Source organism: Tripterygium wilfordii, chromosome 9, assembly GCF_013401445.1.
Source record: "Tripterygium wilfordii isolate XIE 37 chromosome 9, ASM1340144v1, whole genome shotgun sequence".
Classification (NCBI taxonomy): Eukaryota; Viridiplantae; Streptophyta; class Magnoliopsida; order Celastrales; family Celastraceae; genus Tripterygium; species Tripterygium wilfordii.
The window spans coordinates 2,253,087-2,276,679 of record NC_052240.1 but is presented as its reverse complement, the minus strand read 5'-3'; the positions used below and the strand labels follow the sequence as shown (position 1 = coordinate 2,276,679).

The window sequence follows — 23,593 nt, the reverse complement described above, 5'->3', positions numbered from 1 at the left end:
CCTCACAAATAAGTAAAACTCTTTTCTTCTATAAAAAAAAAGAAAGTAAAACTCTTTTCTTATTTAATGGTTAATTTTTGTGTACCTTGCGAGTGTGTGACGGTGTCAAAGAGCGAAAGCAGAGGCACAGAAACAAACAGAGGAAATTGAAAAGCCATCTTATCCACTTATCCCCGTACGCTGGTAAACCAATAGAAAGCCATGTGAAGCTTCAAAACCGTCGAATGCATATAATCAATTGCCAGAAAACCAGACATGGCGTCCGTATTGGGAACTTCTTCTACGGCGATCTTCGCTTCTCGACTCGGCTCCTCTCCCTCCTCTAGGTCTTCCTTTCCTTCACTCTCCTTAATTCCAGGTACGTTCTAAAGTAATGGACTACAACTTTTCGCATTTTTCATACCAAATCTCGGGTTTACTGTTCAGTAATTGGGTTGCTTTGGGACAAACCCAGTTACTTCTATTGCTTTTTGGGATTTCTTTTGTTTAAACTCTAGATTTTCTGGGTTTTCCTTGCCTTTTTGGGTGAAAGAATGAGGGTTTTGTGGTTTGTGGTATAGTGTAAAGTAGTGATGCTGGTGTTTTTGTGGGTTTTCAGGGCAGAGCTATGGGAAGAAGTTCTATGGAGGGATTGGGATTCATGGTAAGAAGGGGAGGTCTCAGTTTCGTGTTACAGTTACCAATGTTGCTACTGAAATCAACTCTGTTGAACAGGTATGTAATCTTTATGTTAATAATCTATGGTAATACTTTTTTATTTCAAAGTTATAGTTTTTGATGGGAAATATAGTTTGTTCGGTTGGTTAGTGCGAAGATTTGTGGGATTGTTTGGCTGGATATTTTGGGTGCACTCTAAATACTGATTGGAAGCTTTTCGTCAAGAAATACATTTACACCTAAAATAAAGAATTATGCAAAATGAAAAAGGCTAATTCAATGGCATTTTGTCTTTGAGGAAGCTTTGAGAAGAGAATGCATATGGCAAAATGTAAAAGAAAAGAGTTTGAATAAAGCAAGTAATGTTTATGAACTTCGCTTGGCAGGCTCAGAAACTTGGTTCTAAAGAGACCCAGAGGCCGGTGTATCCATTTGCTGCAATTGTAGGTCAGGATGAGATGAAACTATGCCTTCTGTTAAATGTTATTGATCCTAAGATTGGTGGTGTTATGATCATGGGCGATAGGGGAACAGGGAAATCTACAACTGTTAGATCCTTGGTTGATTTGCTTCCTGAAATCAAGGTAGTCTTTGGTGACCCATACAACTCTGATCCAGCAGATCCGGAGTCCATGGGAATAGAAGTCAGAGAGAGTATTTTGAAAGGGGAAGAACTTCCAGTTGCGCTTACGAAAATCAACATGGTTGATTTGCCATTGGGTGCTACAGAAGATAGGGTCTGCGGGACAATTGACATTGAGAAAGCTCTCACAGAGGGTGTTAAGGCGTTTGAGCCTGGCCTGCTTGCGAAAGCTAATAGAGGAATTCTTTATGTAGATGAGGTTAATCTTTTGGATGACCATCTAGTGGATGTTCTTTTGGATTCTGCTGCTTCAGGATGGAACACAGTGGAGAGAGAAGGAATTTCCATTTCTCATCCAGCACGATTTATTCTTATCGGATCAGGCAATCCGGAAGAAGGAGAGCTCAGGCCTCAGTTGCTTGACCGGTTTGGAATGCATGCACAAGTGGGAACCGTAAAGGATCCAGAACTTAGAGTGAAGATTGTAGAGGAGAGAGCCCAGTTTGACAAAAATCCCAAGGAGTTTAGGGATTCTTACAAGGCTGAGCAAGATAAGCTGCAAAGCCAAATTGCCTCAGCTAGGAGCTCTCTTTCCAGCATTCAGATTGATCGTGATCTAAAGGTAAAAATCTCCAAGGTTTGTTCAGAGCTGAATGTAGATGGATTGAGAGGTGACATAGTGGCTAATAGAGCTGCAAAAGCTTTGGCTGCCCTGAAGGGTAAAGATAAAGTAGCTGCGGAGGATATTGCCACAGTCATTCCTAACTGTTTAAGACACCGTCTTCGCAAGGACCCTTTGGAGTCTATTGACTCAGGGTTACTTGTCATTGAGAAATTCTATGAGGTTTTTAGTTAAATGAGGTGTCACTCATCCCCCTTCTTTTTTTCCCCCTCGGAACATGTTGCCCTTGATTTTTTATGATTAGTTTTCTCTCGTTTACATGCTCACCGTCTTATGTTTACCGTGATATCAATGATAACCCCGTCATGACTAGAGTGATCATTCTAGGCTCATGATCCATGGACGTTGTAGTAGATTTCACTATTTCAGGGAGAGTTATCAAGCTAGCAGACTCATCTTTCTCTATAAGTTTACTGCTTTTTTGGTATGGATACCACTGTATTCAGTTTTACTATTGGAAACCATGATTGATGAAGAATCGGTATAATGTGAATGTCCTCCTCCTCTGGTATTTTTTTTGACTGCTGATTTAATGCATCACAAGCATAATTTATTTCCTTCCTTTGAACAGATATACTAATCATATTAGAATATTAGATTGTGTAAAAAGCTTTAGAAAAAATCTTGCATCTTCTGAGGCAGTTGCTTTTGACAGTATAATTTCCTATGATGTGCCATATCAAGTGAAAGTGTTTTGAAAGCAGAAATAGTAATTGAAGAATCAAGAGCTCGTTGATTCAAAATATATGAGAACAAAGTTAGAGAAGAAGATGGAGCAAGGAGCTTATATACAGAGAGAGAAGCATGACCAAGATACAACGGTCACAAGACACATAAAACTAATCGAGTACAGGCCAATACGCTGCCGTATGGAAGAAAGCCAATACGCTGTCGTATAAGAGTTGACAAAACAGAGGAGCTGAAGACTGTTGAACGATGTCGTATGGATAGACAATATTCCTAACATGAGAAGTACATCTTGTTCTCAGCTTCGTAGTCAAGAAAATTAAGAAATTTTTTAGGGTTTGACCGTCCATACTCATTAAGGTATTGTGCGTTTTGAACTTGAACTATTTATTTTAGAAAATGATCACGTCTATCCCATTAGAACTCAGGATCTCTTAGTGGATGCGGACGGGGCCAGGGCTGCACGGCCTAAAATATTTCTCCCACGTTAAAAAGTCCCCACATATATATCTTATGCCCACACACATATAGTAATTATTAAGTTTCATAGGGAATTTCAAACTCCAAAAATATTGCTTGAAGACTTGGATAATTCTAGGGATATTTCAGAACTCCCAGTCAAAAGTCCCCATAGGTACATTCAAAAGCACGATCAATCCCCTTTTTCAACTACCATTTAAAGATTGGGATGACATGACGATGGCAAAATGTCATCCACACATTGGCTAACGTATGACAGGCGTTGAGCACTAGACTAATTAAGCCATCCACTTCTAAGGTGTGAATAGTTTTAATATCGTAAGGGTTGGTTTTTGTCAAGACTTGTATCTGGATTGACATAAAAGAACTGAGTTGTATATAAATAAAGATATACTCTCACATAAATGACGTTATAAATATAAGTCTTGAGGCCCAAAATAGCCAAAGATGGAGTATTATCACTTTGTGTGGGCCAGTGCGGTCATTCATTGTGCCCATCATGGACAAATGTTGTTGGGTTAAGACCTTGTATTATGGAGGGTGAAAACGGTCGGTTCTAATTGATTTTTTAACATAAATTTAATCGATCAATTAGTCATTGTCAGTTTTTTTTTTATCAATTTTTTTTGATTTTTTACATAAAATAAATCGAGATTGGTCGGTTAACTGTTCGGTTCGATTTTGTCAGTATATTTTTACAGTCGTAGTATTAGGTAATCTAACTAAAAGAACATATATATGTGTGTGCTATATGTTGTGTGTCCCTCGTCAGGGGCAGAACCAACATCGAATATTAGGGGACAAAACTTAGTGCGGGGGTTCGAGAGCAATGTCCTTGGGGAAAAAAAATTTGGGATCTATATATATCACTTGTCAACATTAAAATGAAAATAAAAATCAAATCTATAAATTTGATAAAACATTTACAATTGTTTTCTCTAAGTTCTCATATTTCGATAAGATTACATAAGAATTTCATTGGGAATTCGATCACACACTTTTTTCTCAATCTATGTAACTAGACCAATAAATTGTAATCTCATAAACCACTATAAATGCATTGTTACTTCACATATCAAAAATGTAACTCTCCAATTGTTTCTTAAGTTTCATTAGGGACATCTAATTAAAATTACGGAGGCGATTTCGTTAAGTTATTTTTTTTCTCGATACTTCTACTATTAAGAAAAAAATTTTAAGGAGGGGCGGCCGCCCACCAACCGGGGTGGTTCCGCCCCTGCCCCTTGTGGTCCATCTAGAAGTAGAGCGCTATATAAATTAAGTGGAAAATAAGTAACCTTTTATGACTTTTGGGATTTTCAAATAAAATCACTTGGAGGACCTACTTGTATAGTTTTTTGTTTTGTAAAACTTTTAGTTGTAGTTTTGTTGAAAATAAAACCAACTACGTACGGCCATTAATCATAAAGTCAACAGACTCAATACACGTGAAAATGAAATGTAACCAAAAAAGGAAAGAGGTGTATTTTGTTTAGGGTTTCGGTGGATGAGATAACAAATGTGATCCATTGTTTTGGATTGCACGTATTTTAAATCGATGATATAAATATAAATCTTTATTTTATATCCTTTTAATTAAACTCTTATATGAGAATTATTATTATATATATATTTGAGATGGCTTAAGCAAACTGAACCTTCTTTTTCTTTTTCTTTTTAATTTATAAGAAAACTGGAGCTTCTTAACTTCATATAAGAAGGAAGCAATCATGAGTTCCGATGATGATCCAAGCAGCAGCTTCAGCCCCCCCAGTCATAGGATCTTGCTCATATCGATCTTTTCTTTACTGGTGATCACAATCCTCGTCGTCATACTTCATTTCTACTCGCGATTCCTACAGCGACGCCAGCTTCGAGAGATCAGACTACGCCGCGCCACTCTCAATCGCCTTATAAATGCTCATATTGCACCGGACGAACCGAATTATGGCGAGGACCCGCCCAAGATAGGACTCAACCCATCGGTCATAGCATCACTGCCGAGGTTCGCGTACAAGACAGCCAATGATCAAAATAGTGAATCGATTATTCTAGAGTGCTCGATTTGTTTGGGGAACGTAAGGGATGAGGATCTTGTTAGGGTTTTACCAAATTGTAAGCATATGTTTCATGTAGAGTGTATCGATATGTGGCTCGCTTCAAACACTAGTTGTCCAATATGTCGGACCATGGTTGAGCCCACGACGGTCCAACCCGAGCAGAATGAATTGAGCCCAGAACCTTCGGCTCCACCTGTGGACCAAAGTCTGTCTCATGGTCCGGGCGAATCGGACAAGGGGAGCGGGTCGGGTTTGCGGATAAGTTCGTTTCGAAGGATGCTTAGCAGGGATAGATCGTCTAGGAGGGTCCAAAGTCGTGCAAATGAAGATTGTGTTGAAGATTTGGAGAGGCAGTGACGTGTCCCTCAGTATTTCTTCTAGGTATTTATTTATTTGTGTTAATTCCCTATCCTGTCGAAGCTAGGGAAGATGTAGGATTAATGGCTAGGAAAATCCAATTTTATTGGATTTGAGTTGCAGATATTGTTAATTTTCTTCATTTCTGTATAGAAAATCATTTTAAATATGTTTATTGGTCTCATATTTGTTATCTCAATGGATCTTATTTAATACTAAAATTAAAGCTAATTATGAGTCTATATAAACAACAAAATCTCACAGGATTTTATGAGCATCATGAGGGACATGTGATCATGTGCGTCCAACTTAGCACTCAATGGTTAAGATAAGTTAAGATAATTGAGATATCAATTGTTATAATCTCTGTCATTTTCAATATAAACAATTATGTTGAAGACAATCATTTATTATATATCAATATTTGTAACAGCCTATCCATCCGTACTAATAAACTTTGTCTGTTTTGTACAAGTTCATACTGACTTGCACGAATTTGTCTTCCCAAACCCATTATCAGCTCATTAGTTTGAGACCAAAGAAAACATTGATTACTAATTTCAAATTTTGACCTATCATATTATGTATTTTCACATCTACCCTGAACGATATGAGACAAGATATTTGCGGCCCTTCCACTCGAGCATGATTTTACAATATCTTTGTTGACTAAGGGACAAATGTTTCGTACAGGATAAATCATATAGATAAAGCCACCCACGCGATATGACTTGGTCAAAAAGCCAGATACTTTATTATTGCAATCTTCACCATTAATAATTATACATGCCAAGATAGGCTTTTTTTATGTTTCTAAACTACAGTTAGCAAGGAGGAGTTCATGATTCTTCACCCTTAATTTAGCAATTTCCATGGAAAAAGAAGGCCATGCACATATAGCAGTCTCCATCAACCCAAAAACAAAAACCCCTACTGTGCAGCTACTTTTATCAATTTAAAGCTTTCATATTGATGTCTGAGGATATTCTTCTTAATGGAAAAAGATATGCATATCGTTTTGAGTTTCTAACCCATGTGATCATAGCCCCTCATACATCAATACCATTCCCATCCCATTTGCATTTGCTTGTCAAATTTCCCTCGGAAAACAAAGTGATTTTCTAATTAGGGATTCACAATTAGTACACAAAAGTACTTTTCTTTGTTCTAATTGGACAATACTCCATTGTAAGTTTGTAATCAACTGGTCCAAAAAGTTAATTTTTCAAATCAGTTAAGAGTTCATATAAGGTTTCCCGTGGAAGCCCAACTAACAAAGTCAAACTTTCTAGGGGCCGTGGTCAAGTGCTCTTGATTGATTTTTTTTCCTTCAAGGAAATCACAAATCATCATTGTCTGTCTCCTTTAGGGCCCACGATGGCGTCACAGTGTCGCGGACATTAAAGAAAGTACCAAGAACTGCTTATATAAAAGGAGATTTTAAGGACACCATCGCCATACTGCAAAACCTTGAAGAATTCCCAGACCACATAAACCTGCAGAGAGAGATGAGCGAGAAATGAGAAGATTCTGAGGAATGCTTGGATTTCCGGGCTTTGAAAAGTCACTCCCTATTATTTTTCTTTCTCGGACAAGCAACAATTATTCCCGAGAAAATCTCCAAAGTAGGATAGATACACTCTCACATTCCTTCTCTCCATATACAAGTATTGAGCGTATATTTACTTTTCTATGTTCCACTTTTTTCCAATTAATATAGCCGATTTCAGCTCCACATTCCCAGAGATATGCTTACCATATATCTCGCTTCTCTTTTTGAATGATTTTTTGCTACCCCAAATTTTAGATTTTGTGGATCTTAAAAACAGGGATTCTTGTTACTCTCTGAATCCTCCCTATTGGGTTAATTTGTGTTGAAGTTCCTCTCTAGAAAAAACCAGCACTAGCAAGAGATGAGTTTCAATACTAGCACAAGTGGGGGTGAAAATGGTAATGATGGTGGAGGTGGTGATAGTTTATATTCAAAGAAATTGAAGAGGCAAAAGATCCCAAAGAGAGGACCAGGCGTGGCAGAGTTAGAGAAGATCTTGAGAGATCAGGAGAGAAAAGATGATAATTTGGGTGGTGGTTCATCTTTGATTTCTTCTTCCTCCAAAAATGCTGTTCCTTTCAGTGTTGATCATGATCAATTCATCATCCCATCTTACGGCAGGAATGTTAGAGGTAGCTCATCGTCATTAGGAATCACTAATCATCTCGGTGAAGGGAATGGGGGTGTCCATGGTAGGAGATCAGGAATTTTTTTACCTCAAAATGCCTCGTCACCAGCAATGTGGAGTTCTCATGAGATCAACAGTACTGATTTTATCGGAACTGATAGTGAAGGTACCAATTTCGCATCATCTGGGTTTGCATTTCCTACCCGGATTACAGATGGATCCAGTTCAATCATTCCTTCACCTGTTATACCACAGAAGCACATGCAATATATACCTGCAATGGTGAGGCAAAATTGGAAAATATCGTGATACTAATTTTTGTGATTTCATGTTCAAAAGTTAAATTTATGTTTTATTTCTTGCAGATAAATCCTTTTGGGCAATCAGGGTTATCCTCTTCACTCCCATCGGCAGTAGCGGGAGCTAATTACCATCATATTGAGCCCCCTTCAAACCAAATATCATGTTGTCAATATTCAAATGCTTGGCCAGAGCAAGAGAAGGCATGAACAGATCCCTTACTTATATGGTGTTTCTTTCCTTTGAACTTCAGTTTTTTCCTTTCCTCTTACTCTATGAGAAGATCCAGGAAATTTGAGATATGGAGTGTTTTTTCTTTGCTTTTCTTTGAATTTTAGTCAACTTGTTCTACAATTTTTTTTATGAACTTGTTTTACAGATAGTTCATACAAAGCGACGCTGGCCGTTCTCCACGAATGATCTGGTGGATTCTCCATTGCTCTACCAAGTCTCTTCATATCTCCCTTACAAGCACCAAATAGAACAGTCCACTTCATGTGGTAATCAAAGAGCATTTAACCTTGAACCATGTGTGGAATTCTCCAGGTTAGCCTAGCTTCATCTTCTAAACCTTTTACAAGTTCATTGGCATCTTTTAGGCTCAAATTACACAGTATTCTACCATTTTCAGAGAAATCAAGTCCAAATCTTCAGTTTCAACGCAGAGACGTTTAACAGATTATACCTACAGAGCACCAGATGGTAATATTTTCATGTTTGGCTCTCCAGCAATTCCAATAACCAATGAAGGTTCTGGACAAGGAGTCATCAAATTTGAATCGCTCCCTTTCCAAGTAAGATACTTGATTATTAAACCATTTATTTACTTTTTCCCTTTAAATGTTTTTTTGATATTCGTTTTGATAATAATTATATGAAGGGAACAATGGAATCATGTCAAAGAAGCATGGAGAGACAGCAAAGTTCAGGGGCAGGGCAAGCTGGATTAGTGCATAAGAAACCCTTCTATAGCTTCTTTGAACTAGGGGAGGAGATGGATAGGGTGGATACCAGTATTAGATTGAACACAGAGAGAGTTGAAGAAGGAGGGGATGGCGTTGATCTCAACTTGAGGCTTTAACCGGGGAGCAATAAATATCATATTACTTTCTGTTCTACTTTGTCACTTTAATTCTTCAAGTCTCGGTTGGGGTTTGTATAAATTCTGAGATATTCATAGGTGTCCATTAATGTATAAATATATAGATGCAATATTTCATGTCACAATTTGAGTTAATTCCAGCTCCTAATTTCTTTTTTTTTAAAGAAAAGGGGCATAATTCTAACTCCAAACATATTGGGAACAATAAAGAAGCATCAAAAGACTAACCTTTTAGGATCATTAGAGTCTTGAGAATCCACAGTGCGTGACCATATATACTTGTGACATGAATCGTTGACCACAGATAAGGAGATGGAACCAAGTGCTGCTCCCATCTGTTTATTCAAAATTGAAGCTCACGTCAGATGGAACCAACTCAACTAATAATCTCCATGCTTTCAAATTAAGGAGGAAGTTCAAACATACCACCAGTGTCTTCTGGAGTTTGGCTGGATTTTGAATCCAAATTCTTGATGAAGAAAAATACATATAAGTCCGAATTTTGACTTTCAAATGGATGACTCATAAGAGTGAACCCTAAAATTGATCTATGTAATAGCATGCAATGCAGGGGTTTGGGAGAACCACAGTACCACACTCAATATTCAGTACTCAGGCAACCATTTTGAAGCAGTTTAAATAAAGAGATTTAAAAAAAAAGAAGAAGCACGAGACAGACAGACATGCTTCACAAAAGTACAATCTTACATGTACAGATTCAAAAGGCGAGAAAAAGCATTAAGAAGTTTCTCTTTCCTGAAGTTCAGCTCGTTCAGTAAATAACACAGGTATTATCCATTCAATGCAATATGTACATAAGTTTCCAGGACAACGAGGAGAGCAAAAACAAAATTTTCCTCCTTAAAATAACCAGTAAGTAATAACACAGGCCATGCTTACTTGGCTCCTCTATCTATATAGTTAAGCAATTCACCAGGCAGTTAGTGGGTAGCAGGATTGGGCCCTTGATGATGGTAAAAATGTGGGGCAATCTCCGTTAGCCAAGACGGGTCAATGGTGATAACATTGCGCATGTATCGTCGGTCAGTTGAGACGAGAGAATAATATAAAACCCACTTGGGGTTAACCCTGCAAAAAGTAAAAGTCAAAGGAAAATTTAGGTTTTGCATTTCAATGATACAAAATGAATAATAAACGCAATGCAAACAAAGATCAGAAGTGGATACCTATAAACCTCAAACAATAATTAGACTTGGCCGCCCTTTAAGCAATAGAATTCAATACTTTTTTGAAGCCCATAATTAGACGTATGCCACCCTTTCAGCAATAATGTTAAAACCTTTTTGCCATTTCATGCTTGAATCAATAGGATACAGTACTGTTCTGGAGTACATGAACATTACTTGAGGGTTTCCTTTTACTTGCAGCTTTTACTACAAAAAAAATGGCTTCAGAAACCTAGTTATTCAATGATGATTAAAGCCACAAACACGCAGAATTTTCGGAAGTGATTATCATGCAGTTGCATGAAGTGCCCCTCTTCATTACCATATTCTCTACCTTGGGAGTTGTGAAATCTATACATATTCACTCAAGCAAGTAGCAAATGCACTTCACGACATCCCCTCTCACGTCCACCCATTACATCTACTTCTGTTAGAAGCATTACTACCGCTAGCAAGGTGCATGATCATGAATCTACATAATTTTATCTGTTTCTAAGATCAGTATAATAATCTGAAATAATGATCTTGGTCAAGAAGTGCCTATAGTAAACTAAAAGAACGTTCAAGCTTTCAGTACCGCAACAAGAACTTTTGATTTTAAAGTCCCTCATTGATAAAGAACATAAGACACAATAACCCAGACGAGGGATTAATTCTCATGCTAACCTGAACAATACAGATGAGGGATGAATAAAAACTTCTTGAGAGCCCCTGAGAGTCTTGTACATCCCATTGTGACTATAAGCCTTTTGACAGAATAAGAACCACAGTATTATTAGGATATCTAATAAAAGTAATCCTCGAAAGGCATGGTAGGTCAGATTAACAAAGGATGCAGAAAAGAAAATACAACACTCCACATTCTAGACGAAAAATTGGAGAATTTATTGCACCAAAATGATTATTTACCTCTAAGCGACAGGCATTTGCAAAAAAACCAGTAGTTATAGCCTTTCTGACCACCTGCAAGATAAAAAATAATCAAACCTTGAACCTGTCATTTTCAAAATACAACAATCAAGCAAGAGTATATTGAATATGTTGCCAGTGATCCATGATAGAAATGAATGGAGAAAACAAATACATGTGGTGGATTTCCAATGATGTTCTCATAGACTCGTGTAGCCGATCCCAAACTTTTGGGATAAAGGCTCGGATGATGATGATGATGAAAAACAATCAAGCAAGAGTACAAGAAAGAATGCCATAGGTTCTACACACATTTTATTGACACATCTTCCCATCAATCATCAGATATGATGCCAATAATTCTTGTCAAAGTAATCTTTTAAAATTTGATGGCATATATATAATTAAACTCAAAGTTGGCCACAATGCACGAGAATGGGTCGAACAGTGTCATCCAATCCAACTACAATGATTTCAAAATGCATTCTGCTCTAAAACTTATTTCATACCAGGTACAACCAAAAGTAAACCTTCAGCTGAACTCCATGCAGGGATTCTTTCATGATTGGATACGGTTTTAAAATTCCCCCAAAACAAGTTTCCACAAAAAGGAAACTTCAAGTATATATAACTTCTTTGATGATTTCTTAAGAATAAGCAGAAAAGCAGACTGGCCTTTTCCAGCAAGAACAACAATCCTATTCATAAACTTTCTTCCTATGGATTAAGAGTTAGAGAGCTGGGAAAACTCACCTCCATGTCATTGTCACAAGATTTTAAGACCATGCCTAATTTTTTTGCAGTCTTTCTTAGTTGTTCTCTAATTTCCATAACTTTCTTCTGCACAAAAATTGCAAACTATTAACTATCATTAGGTAAATGATTCATTAACCAAATGCAGCTCCAATTAGTGACTATAAGCATAAAACTCCTTTCAAATAAGATAATCAATCAAAACAGTGTAGTAACCAATAAAAAATAGGCTGAAACTTAAGCAATGTATAACTTACGCACCATTGCCTGGTAGTTTATAAAGTTCTTATGACACCACTGTGAAGATTTACCAGACTGAAGAAACCCTTTGTAAACATTTAGGAAAGTAACATGGTCACCCTGCATAGTATCATGGCAATTGAACGGTTTAAGAGACAATAGTTATAAAGATGAGGAAAGTTAAACTGTAAAGAGAGAAATCATAACCTAAGGATATATAGGTGGAAAGCAAGTATACGACAGTGTAACAAGCAAGAAAATAGTTATTCAATGTGCAAGTATATACGAGCAGAGCATCTAGAGTTGATATTTTATAATGTGAAGACTCAATATCATTTGAGATGCTGTTATATCAACTCAATTAACATAAAATGGAAGAGCATACTGTGCAAGTTGTAGACCAACTAAAGGGTAAATATAACCATAATCACTCAAGCTGATGGGTTGCGATAGCTCAATGGTCAATGTATAACTGCTTGTACTATAATAAGCACATGTATTCATGAAGGATAAAAATTCAACACAGGAGGATCCATGCAGCTGATCCAAGTAGTTTGGGAAAGCTCGGTTGAGTTTCAATGCAGAAGATGAGGTTCAATGCAGATCTTGTTGGGCTGACAGGATTAACAAATAAAGAACAAAATCCAAATTATATAACTTGAAAATTTTTAAATTTTAAGTGACATCATAAGCAACAGATCTTTAAATAATGGAAAAAGAGTGAATCTGCTCTGACATCTTAGGTTTGTCAGTAGATTGTGTACCTCAGCTGCAGCAAATCTCAGTTTGGCTTCATCCAGCTCCTTCTGAGCTCCTCGACTGGAAAACCAAATTGACTGCAATAAGACATGTTTGATATCAACAAATTTGAAGGGGATAATTCCCTTCGTTAGTCACAAGAATAGTAATATTTACAGAAATGGAAACCCTCGGCCATTTACTTTGGGAAATGGTCTATCCACTTATTTCAGGTGAAACTTTAAATTGGGCTAGCTTAAAATTTCTCATTTCTAACTTTTGGATCCAAGAGATCAGAGCATTATAACAACCAACCATGAAGAATGAGAAACTGAAACTTTACTTGTACAGAGAGAACAGCCGCAATGGTAATTATCTCCTCCGAACATCCAAGTTGGTTTGAAGATAAGATGATTTTTGAGACCATCGGATCCTATAAATAATGAAAATTCAGTAGAGATTCAACTCAAAAAGGTTAAAAAAATAATAAAGTAAAGTCAGAAGGATCCCCAACATGTACACAAAAACACATTTGATGTTAGTCAATACAGCTTGTAAAGAAGATCAATTTTACAATAAGCATATGCGAAATAAAACTAATTAATTACATCTGCGTGACATTCAGCCATAATATATATATATATATATCCCGGTCACAGGTGTTTCATCAAACTGACTTGCAAATGCAAAAATCTCAGATCAATGCACATCAAGATATTTAAAAATAAAACAAGTGAAAAAAGCAAGAGATAACGAAGGTCATGAAACGAAACCAGCAAAATGTAACAAGCACCATTTTGGTGGAATTGCTGGGATGTACCAGTAGTATTTGGCCAATGATAACATACTGTAATATAAAAAGGAAAACAACGAATATGCAATTATGCATTTGGTGACAGGTTTTCTGTCTTTGGAGAGAATCAACAAGATGAAAATTAAATGATGTACAATTCAAAGAAAAATTTTCTTTTCATGTCCTTTATATAAATTTTATCGCAAGTAAAATTTGTTGCCTTGATTAATACAATCACAGATCATTTTTTGGCCGAATCATCATAATTTTCTAGGCCCGAGCTCAGATGAAGCCATCTGCTACCATGGAGTTTTTGAAATTCTCTTAATATCTTTCCTAAGGCCTAAATGTGCCATAAATAACGCCCCCATCAAAAAATCAATGTCTATTCAACCAAGCACATATGCTATCTTTCCCATCATAGAAAAATAAGAACCACAAAAATGTAATGAAAATTTATTTAGGTTCACCATCGCTGAATAAGTAATATACGGAAAAAAGTTAGCTACAAAGAATCTTTATTGTAGAAGGACTAAACGGTTTCGTGCCTGAAAAATATCTAACACACATCTAAAAACAATGAACAATAGCAGTTGGTGCTTGGCATTCATGCATTTCAACATCATTCTCGCATCCAGTTTTAACAGCAGAAACAAATCTCAAAATATTGTAGAGAACAAATGAAAATTTGTTTTAAAAAAGGGAATAACAATTGTTCTAACGAAAATAGGTAGACACAGGCAGTACAGATGACACAGACAGCTCAGAAGTTAAAGCTTCAAAAGGGATTAGAGAGGGTGAAGCAACCCACCAACGGAATCTCTGCAACTTGAAAACCAACTGGTGAAGTGAGCTTAGCATCACTATCAAGGACTCCGAGTGAATAAAGAACTTCAAGTGCTCGGATCATTGCGTCAGGAGATGGAGATGCAGGCCAATCAAAGCCCAATATATTATCTATGCCAAGAGCTTTTAACTGAGATCAACACAAGAACTGGAATTTAACAGGAAAAATACTTCATGGTAGTAAAATCAGAAGTTTGACAAGATCTACAGAAGTCTTTTACAATAAAAGTACATACCTGAATCACACAAGAAACAAGGATTGATCTCTGTATTTCTGGAATTCCCTCAGCAGACATTTCGTTAACAAAATATTCTTCCGTATATAGCCTGATTGCAACCATAAACATCGGTTAGCTAACCGTGGAGTACATCAGTTAAGACTTTTAGCATGCCTACAAGAAAAGTCCTAAGACAATACAACATGAGAACTTAAGACAGAACAATTTGCAATCGGAGAAATGGGAAACTAATCAAGTGCATCAAATTACACAAGAAAATTTTGAGAAGCGCCACTGGTTTAGTTTGTCTTCTCACCATCCTATCTTGAAGGCAGGGCTTCACTTCAGTCATCCATGTTCAACAGTCAAAAAATTAAAAGAATAGCAGAGGCAAATGCTTCAACTGATTTTTCTCATGGAATTCACTTATGCAACGCCAAATTTCTAGTGATTAAGACTTTGAAGATGATGATGATTCACTCATGCACTTGAACCTACTTCAGTGTGTGGGTACAGTTATCAACAAACTAAAAATAAATAATGGAAAATAGATGAAAGAATGATACATGTGGCAGGTTTTAGATTTATGGTAGTGATAGATACAAACTACAGTTAACTTTAAATAAATATAAAGGCAAGTTTTGTGTTTACTACATTGGATTGGAAGGATCAGAGAATAGAGGATAGCAGTAAATTAAGGGGACATACTGCCCAATCTAAGTTAGATACCTATAACACTTCCCAGGTCGAACTCTTCCAGCCCTACCAGCCCTTTGTCTGGCAGATGCCTTGGATATTGGTGCCACCACCAGATTTTCAATATCAGGGATCTGCAGTAAAACAAGCAACAGAATTCAAAGTAAATTATTATAGAAAAACAGGTAGGCGCTGAATAACACCACCACTTTGCACCACCAAACAAGAGGGAATCAAACTCATTCATTAGATTAAACTCATAACAGTAAGCCCATGCATGGGAAGGAAAGTTGTATACAAGTATATTTGGAGTGTTCCGAACAATCAAAATTAACCCTATCATCCTAATCAAGAGTCCGACATGCTGATCCCAGACCAAAACCACAAGTTAATCGACAAACCTGATAACCGAATGAAACTCACTCTATAAGAGAGGAGCATAAATTATATATCAATATGCATCCACTGGCATGCGGGCAACTCCCATACTTGGTTAATTATTGGAAACAAATTTTCACCTCATGAATAATACATATGTATACAACTGAGGAACACTAGTCCGCTTGCAGAAACTGACAATTTTATTCCCAGAACTATAGAACATAAATTTATTCATGATCTTTTGTTTATCTCAGTAACAGAGGCCACTAAGAAACTGGTCGTCTAGATAAAGTCTCAAGTCTCAACCTTCAACATTATCATTACAAGGGCACTCAAAACTTATACATTTGCACTTGGCAGTCCAAGACTTTTGTTGTCAAGCACAATGATGCCGAGGTCACCTATCATCAATAACATAACTTAATCAACCAAAGAAAGACAGAGAAAATACCGGGTTGTAAAATCTTTGTTTTGAGAATCCACTGTCAACAACATAAACAACTCCCTGAGTCAATCAAAGAAATTAAGATGAATTGCTTTTACTCTGCAAGAAGCTGCAAAAGTTGTTGAATCGCAAGAAATTATGTGAGAACTAAAATGTTACCTCCAAAGTTACCGATGTTTCTGCTATATTGGTTGATATCACAACTTTCCTCTTACCTCTAGGAGTGGGGGAAAACACCAGCTCCTGTAACGAAAACAGATATGTAAACTTCGAGAGTCAGACATTTGATGATGAACGATTCAAAGACATCAAATAATTGCATACAGGAATCTTGAATTCACTCTGGCTATAAATAGTTCGATCTTTCTAAACATTAACAGTCACAGGAAATGCACTTTAATTCACAAGATCCCACTAACTTTAATTTTGCTCTCAAACATTGCAGCTGAAAATCCAATGAAACAGAAATGATTTACACAACCTGGTGTTAAATGCGTAAAAAGTATTTTGCATGGAGTTGTTCTGCTAAAAGCCTAAAACAGCAAGGTTCATAGTTAGTTGGAATAGTGTAGGAGGAATGAATAGCATTACTTAAAAAGGCTACGGTTGTTCACTGTCTTTTCTGGAGTTTCCTAGGGAGAGGAATAGGTTGGTTTCTATGATAAAGCGCTGTAGTTGTCAGTATTAAAAGCTCACTATTGGCAAATCTATTTTTGTTTCATTGGTCTACAAATTCCCACTTCCTTGGCTCTTATTCAGATTTCACTAATATTCTAGAAAGTTACATAACCATCTTCCTGAATCTTCCTCAGCACACTTTCAGATGTACAATAATGGATTAAAAAAAAAGTCACATTATATCACCTAATAAAATTACTCACCTGTTCTGCACGTGAAATTCCAGAGTACAAAGGCAAAACAATTAACCCTGCAATGGAAAAATGAGAGTTAACTTATATCGAATGAATATGGCCCAGTGTTAAAATTATGCAAATAATAGACCCTGAAAACCTATCATTCATCACAATTAATTGGGCATCACAAAGCGAAGAGTGGCATAAGGGATAGACTGAGCTTACCGTGACAGTATCAACCTTACTATACACAAGCTAATTAAAAAAAACACCCCACAAGGTTCTCGCAGTAGCGGAGTCAAGGACAAGATGTGCACAGACTTTACCCCCACAAAATATGTGGAGATTGTTTCCAAGAATTGAACATGTGACCTCTAGATTGCACTCATGCAACTCTACCACTGGGCCACATGTTCTCTTGTAAAAAGGTAGATAACTCTCATTCACAAGACTCCCATAGTGGGCGGGGTGGGGGATAGACAGAATGTATGCAAACCTTACCCCCACATAATATGTGGAGAGATTTTTCAAGGAACAGAGTTTGTGACCTTTAAGTTGCAATCCTGCAACTCTACCACTGAGCCACATGCTTGCCTGTAAACAAGTTAATAGAAGTTGCAAATAAATGTTGAAACAACCTCAATCATTCCACAACTAATACTACTTACTAGGTAGTTATGACACAAAAGTTGAACAAGAAATAACTATGATGGAAACTTAATCTCTAATGCCTTCGATTTACCAAAATGAAAGACCACTACGTTGTAATTTGTCCCACATGGAAAGAACTCATCTAAATACAAAATTATCAATGGACAAAGGACACTACAGTGCCTGCTCCAGTATTTCACAACATCAGCACATGTACTTTCATGTAACTGTATATCTGTGTTTAGAGACAACATTTGTGCATACGAAGAGACAGAAAATACTTTGAAAGAAATCTAAACAGCCGCAAGTCCTAATAGTTATCCAATGGCATCCATACCAGAAGAGTTCTTTACAACAGTTCGAGCTTCCTCCGTAATCAATTGAGCAGCAGCATCAATATCATCTTGACCCGTAAGAAATACCAAAATATCACCAGGGGGTTCCTAAGCAACACATGAGAGGTACATAAATTATATTATTAGAATACAGGAATTCCTTCCACGGTCAAATTATTCAAGAACCACTCTGAAGGAGAATTGCCCAAAAGACCACTTAATACTTTTCGAAAGATCTCCTCCGAATCGGAGGCATGCATGTTCTAGATCCAGGAGAGAAATCAAGAAATGGAAAAGAAAAGAACTGTCCCCAAGTCAAACCTCACTATTAATTCAAATAGAAGTTTTGCAAAGTTTAGCAGGCATGAATGATTTCAACTGTGACTACATCATCTATGTGTGTGTGCGCGCGCGCGTGTGTGTGTATTGATTCAAACCCAATATGTAAGAGTCTCGCGATGCAGAGTCTGGGAGGAGAGATATATAGTAGGGCAAACCATGATGCGATAGTGAAGTTTCTCCATTTCCATGCAAATTTCACAAGTAAAAACATGGAACAATTATCATCATCATCCAAGCCTTTATCCCAAAAGTTTGGGGCAGCTACAGATAAACAACTCCTGTGCATAAAGCTCCCGCAGTGGGCAGGGTCGGGGACAAGCAGGATGTATACAAACCTTACCCTCACAAAACATGAGAACAACCTCTGTTAATTGTCGATATAGAGAGAAAGCTGTATACATCTCCACTCTTGAGACAAGAATTCATATCAACATTCAGAGTGTATATATTTATATAAATATTATTCATGTATGTATATCCACAAATACACATTAGCATAGATACACACAAAAACACATGTAAACTTGCTATTTATTAGCCACAACAAGGATTCAGAATCAGATCAAGACAGATAGGTAGCTTATTCTTTATGTCAAGTCACATCAATTGCTACTTGGCAAGTAGAAAGAGCCTTCAAACCATTGTCTATCAATCTTCTACAAGTCTTAACAGATCGATTTCACGCACTCTTGGGTATTAATATTTCTCATCAATCTGCTTCTTGTACTTTCTTTATTTTAATTGAGCCACAAACTCTAGCACGCAAAATTAATTAATATTGAAGAACTAAATAAAATCCCATTCAGATATGTCTCTGTACATTTGGATTCGTAAATTCTCCATAGAAGCACTCTCAAATTCTGTTATCCTTTACAAATGGCCTTTACATGGCCAAAATAATTATGCAACTAGTGAAGAAAATCCATGGAAATTACCAAGATGAAGAACCCATGCAGCACATGTGTATGTATGCTGGAACAACATCTATCACTATAAATGCCTCAATGATAGGGGAAAAAACATTAACAACACCAGAATACAAGGCAATCAACAACACAGCAAAGAGGAAATGTTCAGGATAGAACCCATGGCCTCTACTCTGTGGTGAAGAAACCTTCCACTAGGCCAAGGGTTTGCGCTTATAAATGCCTTGAGCATATGCAAGATAAAATCAATACCTTGTTAATAAAGGAAAAGGCAATGTAAAAGATGGCATCCAATACCTGCTCATGAATCAACATAACTGTTGAAACAGAAGCCCTAACATAGTCTGCAATGGGCTCTTCAACATAATGAATTCTTACATCAAACCCTCTACCCTGAAAGTTATGTGGAAACATTAAGACCTCAATGTTTTCATATACATGTCAAGTAGTGTCACTAATAAGAAATCTTCAATAGAAAAGTGGCCTCAAATTATGTGTAACCATACAACATACCTCAACTGATAGGATTGCAGGCTCCTTCCTAGGACTAAGTCCCTGACCTTCTAGTCCACGATGCCTTTTGCTAGTATACAACAAATCCAAAGATTTTGAATTTAGTCTTTGGGCCAAAGAAAACTTTCCTTCTGAGTGGTAAAGACATTATTAAAAACGCAAGGAGGCACGGCAATCTTCTACACCTCAAAGTATTTTGGCCGAATATTAGAAACTTGAGAAGCACCAAAGAGAAAAAGAAAAAAAACATGGATCCACAATTGGCAACCACTACAGTTTCATCTTCACTGGTAACTTTTGGATATCATTTAATGATGTGTGCTGCTAACCAATGCAAAATGTGAATTGACAAAGTTCAAGAAAATTTAAGGAGGTCAATATGGTACTGTCTGGGTGGGTCATCACCTTTTTTATTGGAAAATAATTTTATTCATAAGGGACCGAACAGGTACACCAAAGTTACAAGGATTTGATACATATATAGCCTCAAGAAGATTGTTACAAGAACACCAAAGCTCTTGTACATCAAATCATGGTTCATTGATAAAGTAAGAGCAGCGCAGGCATCGGTTCGTGGGATCATTGATAAATCAAATCTTTTACGCATAGATAAGCAAAGTACCAGAATAAAAAGAAAAAACACTAATATTTTGCTTTCCTGGATCCCAAGCACTGTGGGCTAAGAGAATTATTTAAAGATAAGTAAATCCTAATTGATTAACCAAAGCAAGTGAAAAAAAAAAACCTCACGTTGGCAAAGTTTCAAATTCTAAGTTAACATAAACACCATTCAATAGAGAATATGAATTGTTTCCAATGAAATTGATTATCAACTTTGAAATTTCTTCCGTAGAATTTCAAAAGGAAGAGGATCCTAACTGCCAATATCCTACGGTAATAAAACAGAAAAGAAACAGATCCAACTTTATTCAAGCAACTAGAAGAAAACCTGGGCTGGAAGAAAGCAGATATCGATTTTGCATCAATTGTAGCAGATGAGATAATCAGACGCAGATCAGGTCTACGCCGTTGGATCTGGAATTTAAATAAAAATAAATTTATGGCAAGGACTGCATAAACTCAATAACGCAACAATTCGAAGCTCATTGTTTCAAAAAGCATAACAAATATGTCACGACTCACGGCCATCCAAAATGATACCTTTTTCAGGAGACCCAGTAAAATGTCAGTTGAAATGGACCTCTCATGGGCTTCATCTACCATTATGACACTGAAACAGTCAAGTCTCAAAATTAAAACAAAACAAGAACAGAGAGATATGAGAGGATTGGGAGAAAAAAAAAACAGAGCCAAAAATGAAGCAGATAGTACCTATACTTGGTCAAAAGGGGATCATCCATCATTTCCCTAAGTAGAACCCCGTCTGTAAGAAACTTTATCATAGTTACACTCTGCATTGCCAAAACAAAAGCTCAGAAAGCATGACATGAAACTACAAGCACAATGAAAAAATTTAGACACAAGTTCAATCTTTTAAGACTTAATAAATAAAATCAAAAGTATGAAGGTAGAAATAGAATGATATAGTACGAATCATCCACATGTAGCAATGCCCAAAGATGATCTGGCAAGCAAGAAAAAGATATCTCACTGTATTTGTGATATCTTCAAATCGAATGGTGTAACCAACTTCATCCCCAAGTTTGACTCCCATCTCTTCCGCCACCCTTGAAGCAACTGCCTGTACTTAAGTACCACCTTGCACTTGTGAGAAATTATTGAGATAAACTGATTATATGAAATAAAGTGAACTGACCAACCGACAAAACGAGTTGTGCAGAACAATATAAAATAAGTACACTTGGGAACTTCATATATGAGAATTAGCAGAAACTTCATTTACTCAAATCAAGGATAAGGAGGTCACTAAAATCAATTGAAGTTATTCACTCCCTCATCTTCTATTTGAGCAATACATTAAATGTATCCTTGAACAAGAGAACAAAAACAAATTAGAGAAAGTACAGAACAACATTTTAATTGAAGCTGGAATTTTCAAACCAAAAGAAAAATCACGGACCAACAGCCTTTAAAAAATCAAAATTAAACAACCGTTAATTATAATATTAGCATGTCCTTCACACAAACACGTTTCAAGGAAATAATTAACTTCATTGCTACCCGAACAACTGTTAGTAGCAGCAGCAACGACGCACCTGGACAGCCAGTCTTCTTGGTTGTGTACAAGCAATAGCGCGCCCTCCATCAGCCCAACCTGCTTCCTTAAGATACTGAAATTCGAAAAATATCAAATTAACCTTTAATAAACTATTCCAAACCAAAAATACACAAAATCATCTGATTCGTTTCTTCAGACTATGAATATTCTCCAGCCTCCATGGGAATATCAAAACCCCGTGAATTAGGGTTAGTAGCCAATGCAATTGAATAAACAAGTCAAAAGGGGAGAAAAATCTTAGAGAACCTGAGGAATCTGAGTTGTTTTGCCGCTACCAGTCTCGCCAACAATGATGGTAGTGGCATGAGTTTCCACTAAATAAAGAATTTCCGTTCTGTACTTGTGCACAGGCAGCCTCTGCTTCCCCATGCTCGCATAGCCATACCTGTGGAACACACAACCGCATAAAAATTTATTATGTATATGTACACAATTGTGAAAGCAAGAAACGCACAGACGGCACAGTAGTGGAACACACCTTGAGGAAGATGAAGAGGACTGAGAGGATGAGAGAAAAAGAACACCGCCTTCTTCGTCGTCTAGGAGTTGAGGTTTCTCGGTCCCCGGTTTCCAAAACATCGACATTGCTAGCTCTTGCTCTCTGCGTCGTTTTGGGCCTAGGCACTGGTTTTTATATCCATCACAAGGAAGTGATCCTAAATTAGGATTCCTAATTACAATAATCAACCAACAATACATTACCGCCTCGGTTAGATACTGGTTACGACTTACGATCTGCGGCCCGTGGGTCGGGTAAGGCCTAAGAGTGGGAATGGTAATTTGGGCCTTAGAGTCGGAATGGTAATTTGGGCCTGCAATCAAGTTTGATTCTTGTCCAACTAACTTTTTGCGTATGAGATGAGAAATTTTATATACACACCATAAAAACACTATCTTTTCATCACTTTTTAATTTTGTGTAGTCTACATAAATATTCTTATATACAATGACATATTAACCCTTAAACTAAAATTTTAAAATAAATAATTTTTACATATTTAATTAGAGACTACTAAATTTATACCAAAATTTTTTTAAAAAAAAAACACAACATGGTGTCCTTTTTTTGGAAGAAAAACAACACAGAGACCGTTGTTTTTAGAAGAAAAACAACATGACCCTATAATTTTTCTGGAATAAAAATAGCACAAACCTACCGATTTCTGGAGAGAAAATCGGACTTGGTTTGCTGATTTTTGTGTAAACAGTTTTTAATACAAAATCAGCACATGGATCTTAGTATTTCTAGTAATAATCTCAATGGTACAATCCCATATCAGCTAAGCAATCTTCAAAAGGTAACATACTTACCTTGGAGTAAACTTTTTAACATATTCCCCTGACTGGTCCAAGTTTTCTGGTATGCCTATGTTGACATACCTTAATATTGTCCTTAATGAACTTGTCTTGGAGTTTCCAGGTTTCATACCCAATTGTAAGAACCTGACTTTCCTGACTTGTCTTGGAGTTTCCAGGTT

The 23,593-nt window shown here is 36.8% G+C and overlaps 4 protein-coding genes across 18 annotated transcripts; 3 read left to right on the top strand and 1 right to left on the bottom strand.

Annotated features, from left to right (window-relative positions):
• Positions 1-93: 93 nt before the first annotated feature.
• On the top strand, positions 94-2,433 carry LOC120006593 (magnesium-chelatase subunit ChlI, chloroplastic-like). The gene is made up of 3 exons (XM_038856677.1): positions 94-358; positions 599-714; positions 1,044-2,433. The coding sequence occupies exons 1-3, from the start codon at positions 256-258 to the stop codon at positions 2,094-2,096; spliced, it is 1,272 nt and encodes a 423-aa protein (XP_038712605.1). The 5' UTR covers positions 94-255; the 3' UTR covers positions 2,097-2,433.
• Positions 2,434-4,741: 2,308 nt separating this feature from the next.
• Positions 4,742-5,705, top strand: LOC120006230 (RING-H2 finger protein ATL40-like). Its single transcript, XM_038856186.1, has one exon. It carries the CDS (start codon positions 4,820-4,822, stop codon positions 5,504-5,506), a length of 687 nt encoding a protein of 228 aa, XP_038712114.1. The 5' UTR covers positions 4,742-4,819; the 3' UTR covers positions 5,507-5,705.
• Positions 5,706-6,667: 962 nt separating this feature from the next.
• Positions 6,668-22,700, bottom strand: LOC120005818 (probable pre-mRNA-splicing factor ATP-dependent RNA helicase DEAH9). 15 transcript variants are annotated; one of them, XR_005469905.1, is made up of 27 exons: positions 22,594-22,700; positions 22,362-22,500; positions 22,093-22,167; positions 21,528-21,617; positions 21,248-21,327; positions 21,077-21,146; positions 20,865-20,950; positions 19,916-19,985; positions 19,700-19,795; positions 18,137-18,242; positions 17,176-17,222; positions 16,454-16,537; positions 16,301-16,354; positions 15,502-15,602; positions 14,791-14,881; positions 14,520-14,684; positions 13,259-13,348; positions 12,942-13,013; positions 12,199-12,297; positions 11,938-12,024; positions 11,185-11,238; positions 10,942-11,021; positions 9,989-10,177; positions 9,515-9,557; positions 9,317-9,423; positions 7,775-7,960; positions 6,668-7,002 (listed from the first exon to the last, which is right to left on the bottom strand). XR_005469905.1 is itself a non-coding variant. In XM_038855664.1 (23 exons), exons 1-23 carry the CDS (start codon positions 22,698-22,700, stop codon positions 10,030-10,032), a joined length of 2,091 nt encoding a protein of 696 aa, XP_038711592.1. In that variant the 3' UTR covers positions 9,754-10,029. The 15 variants fall into 15 exon arrangements, 1 of the variants encoding a protein (XP_038711592.1); XR_005469908.1 differs by lacking the exon at positions 7,775-7,960; XR_005469897.1 differs by lacking the exons at positions 6,668-7,002; positions 7,775-7,960 and adding an exon at positions 8,125-8,671.
• LOC120005819 lies at positions 7,385-8,233 on the top strand. The gene is made up of 2 exons (XM_038855666.1): positions 7,385-7,968; positions 8,052-8,233. Exons 1-2 carry the CDS (start codon positions 7,420-7,422, stop codon positions 8,193-8,195), a joined length of 693 nt encoding a protein of 230 aa, XP_038711594.1. The 5' UTR covers positions 7,385-7,419; the 3' UTR covers positions 8,196-8,233.
• Positions 22,701-23,593: the final 893 nt, after the last annotated feature.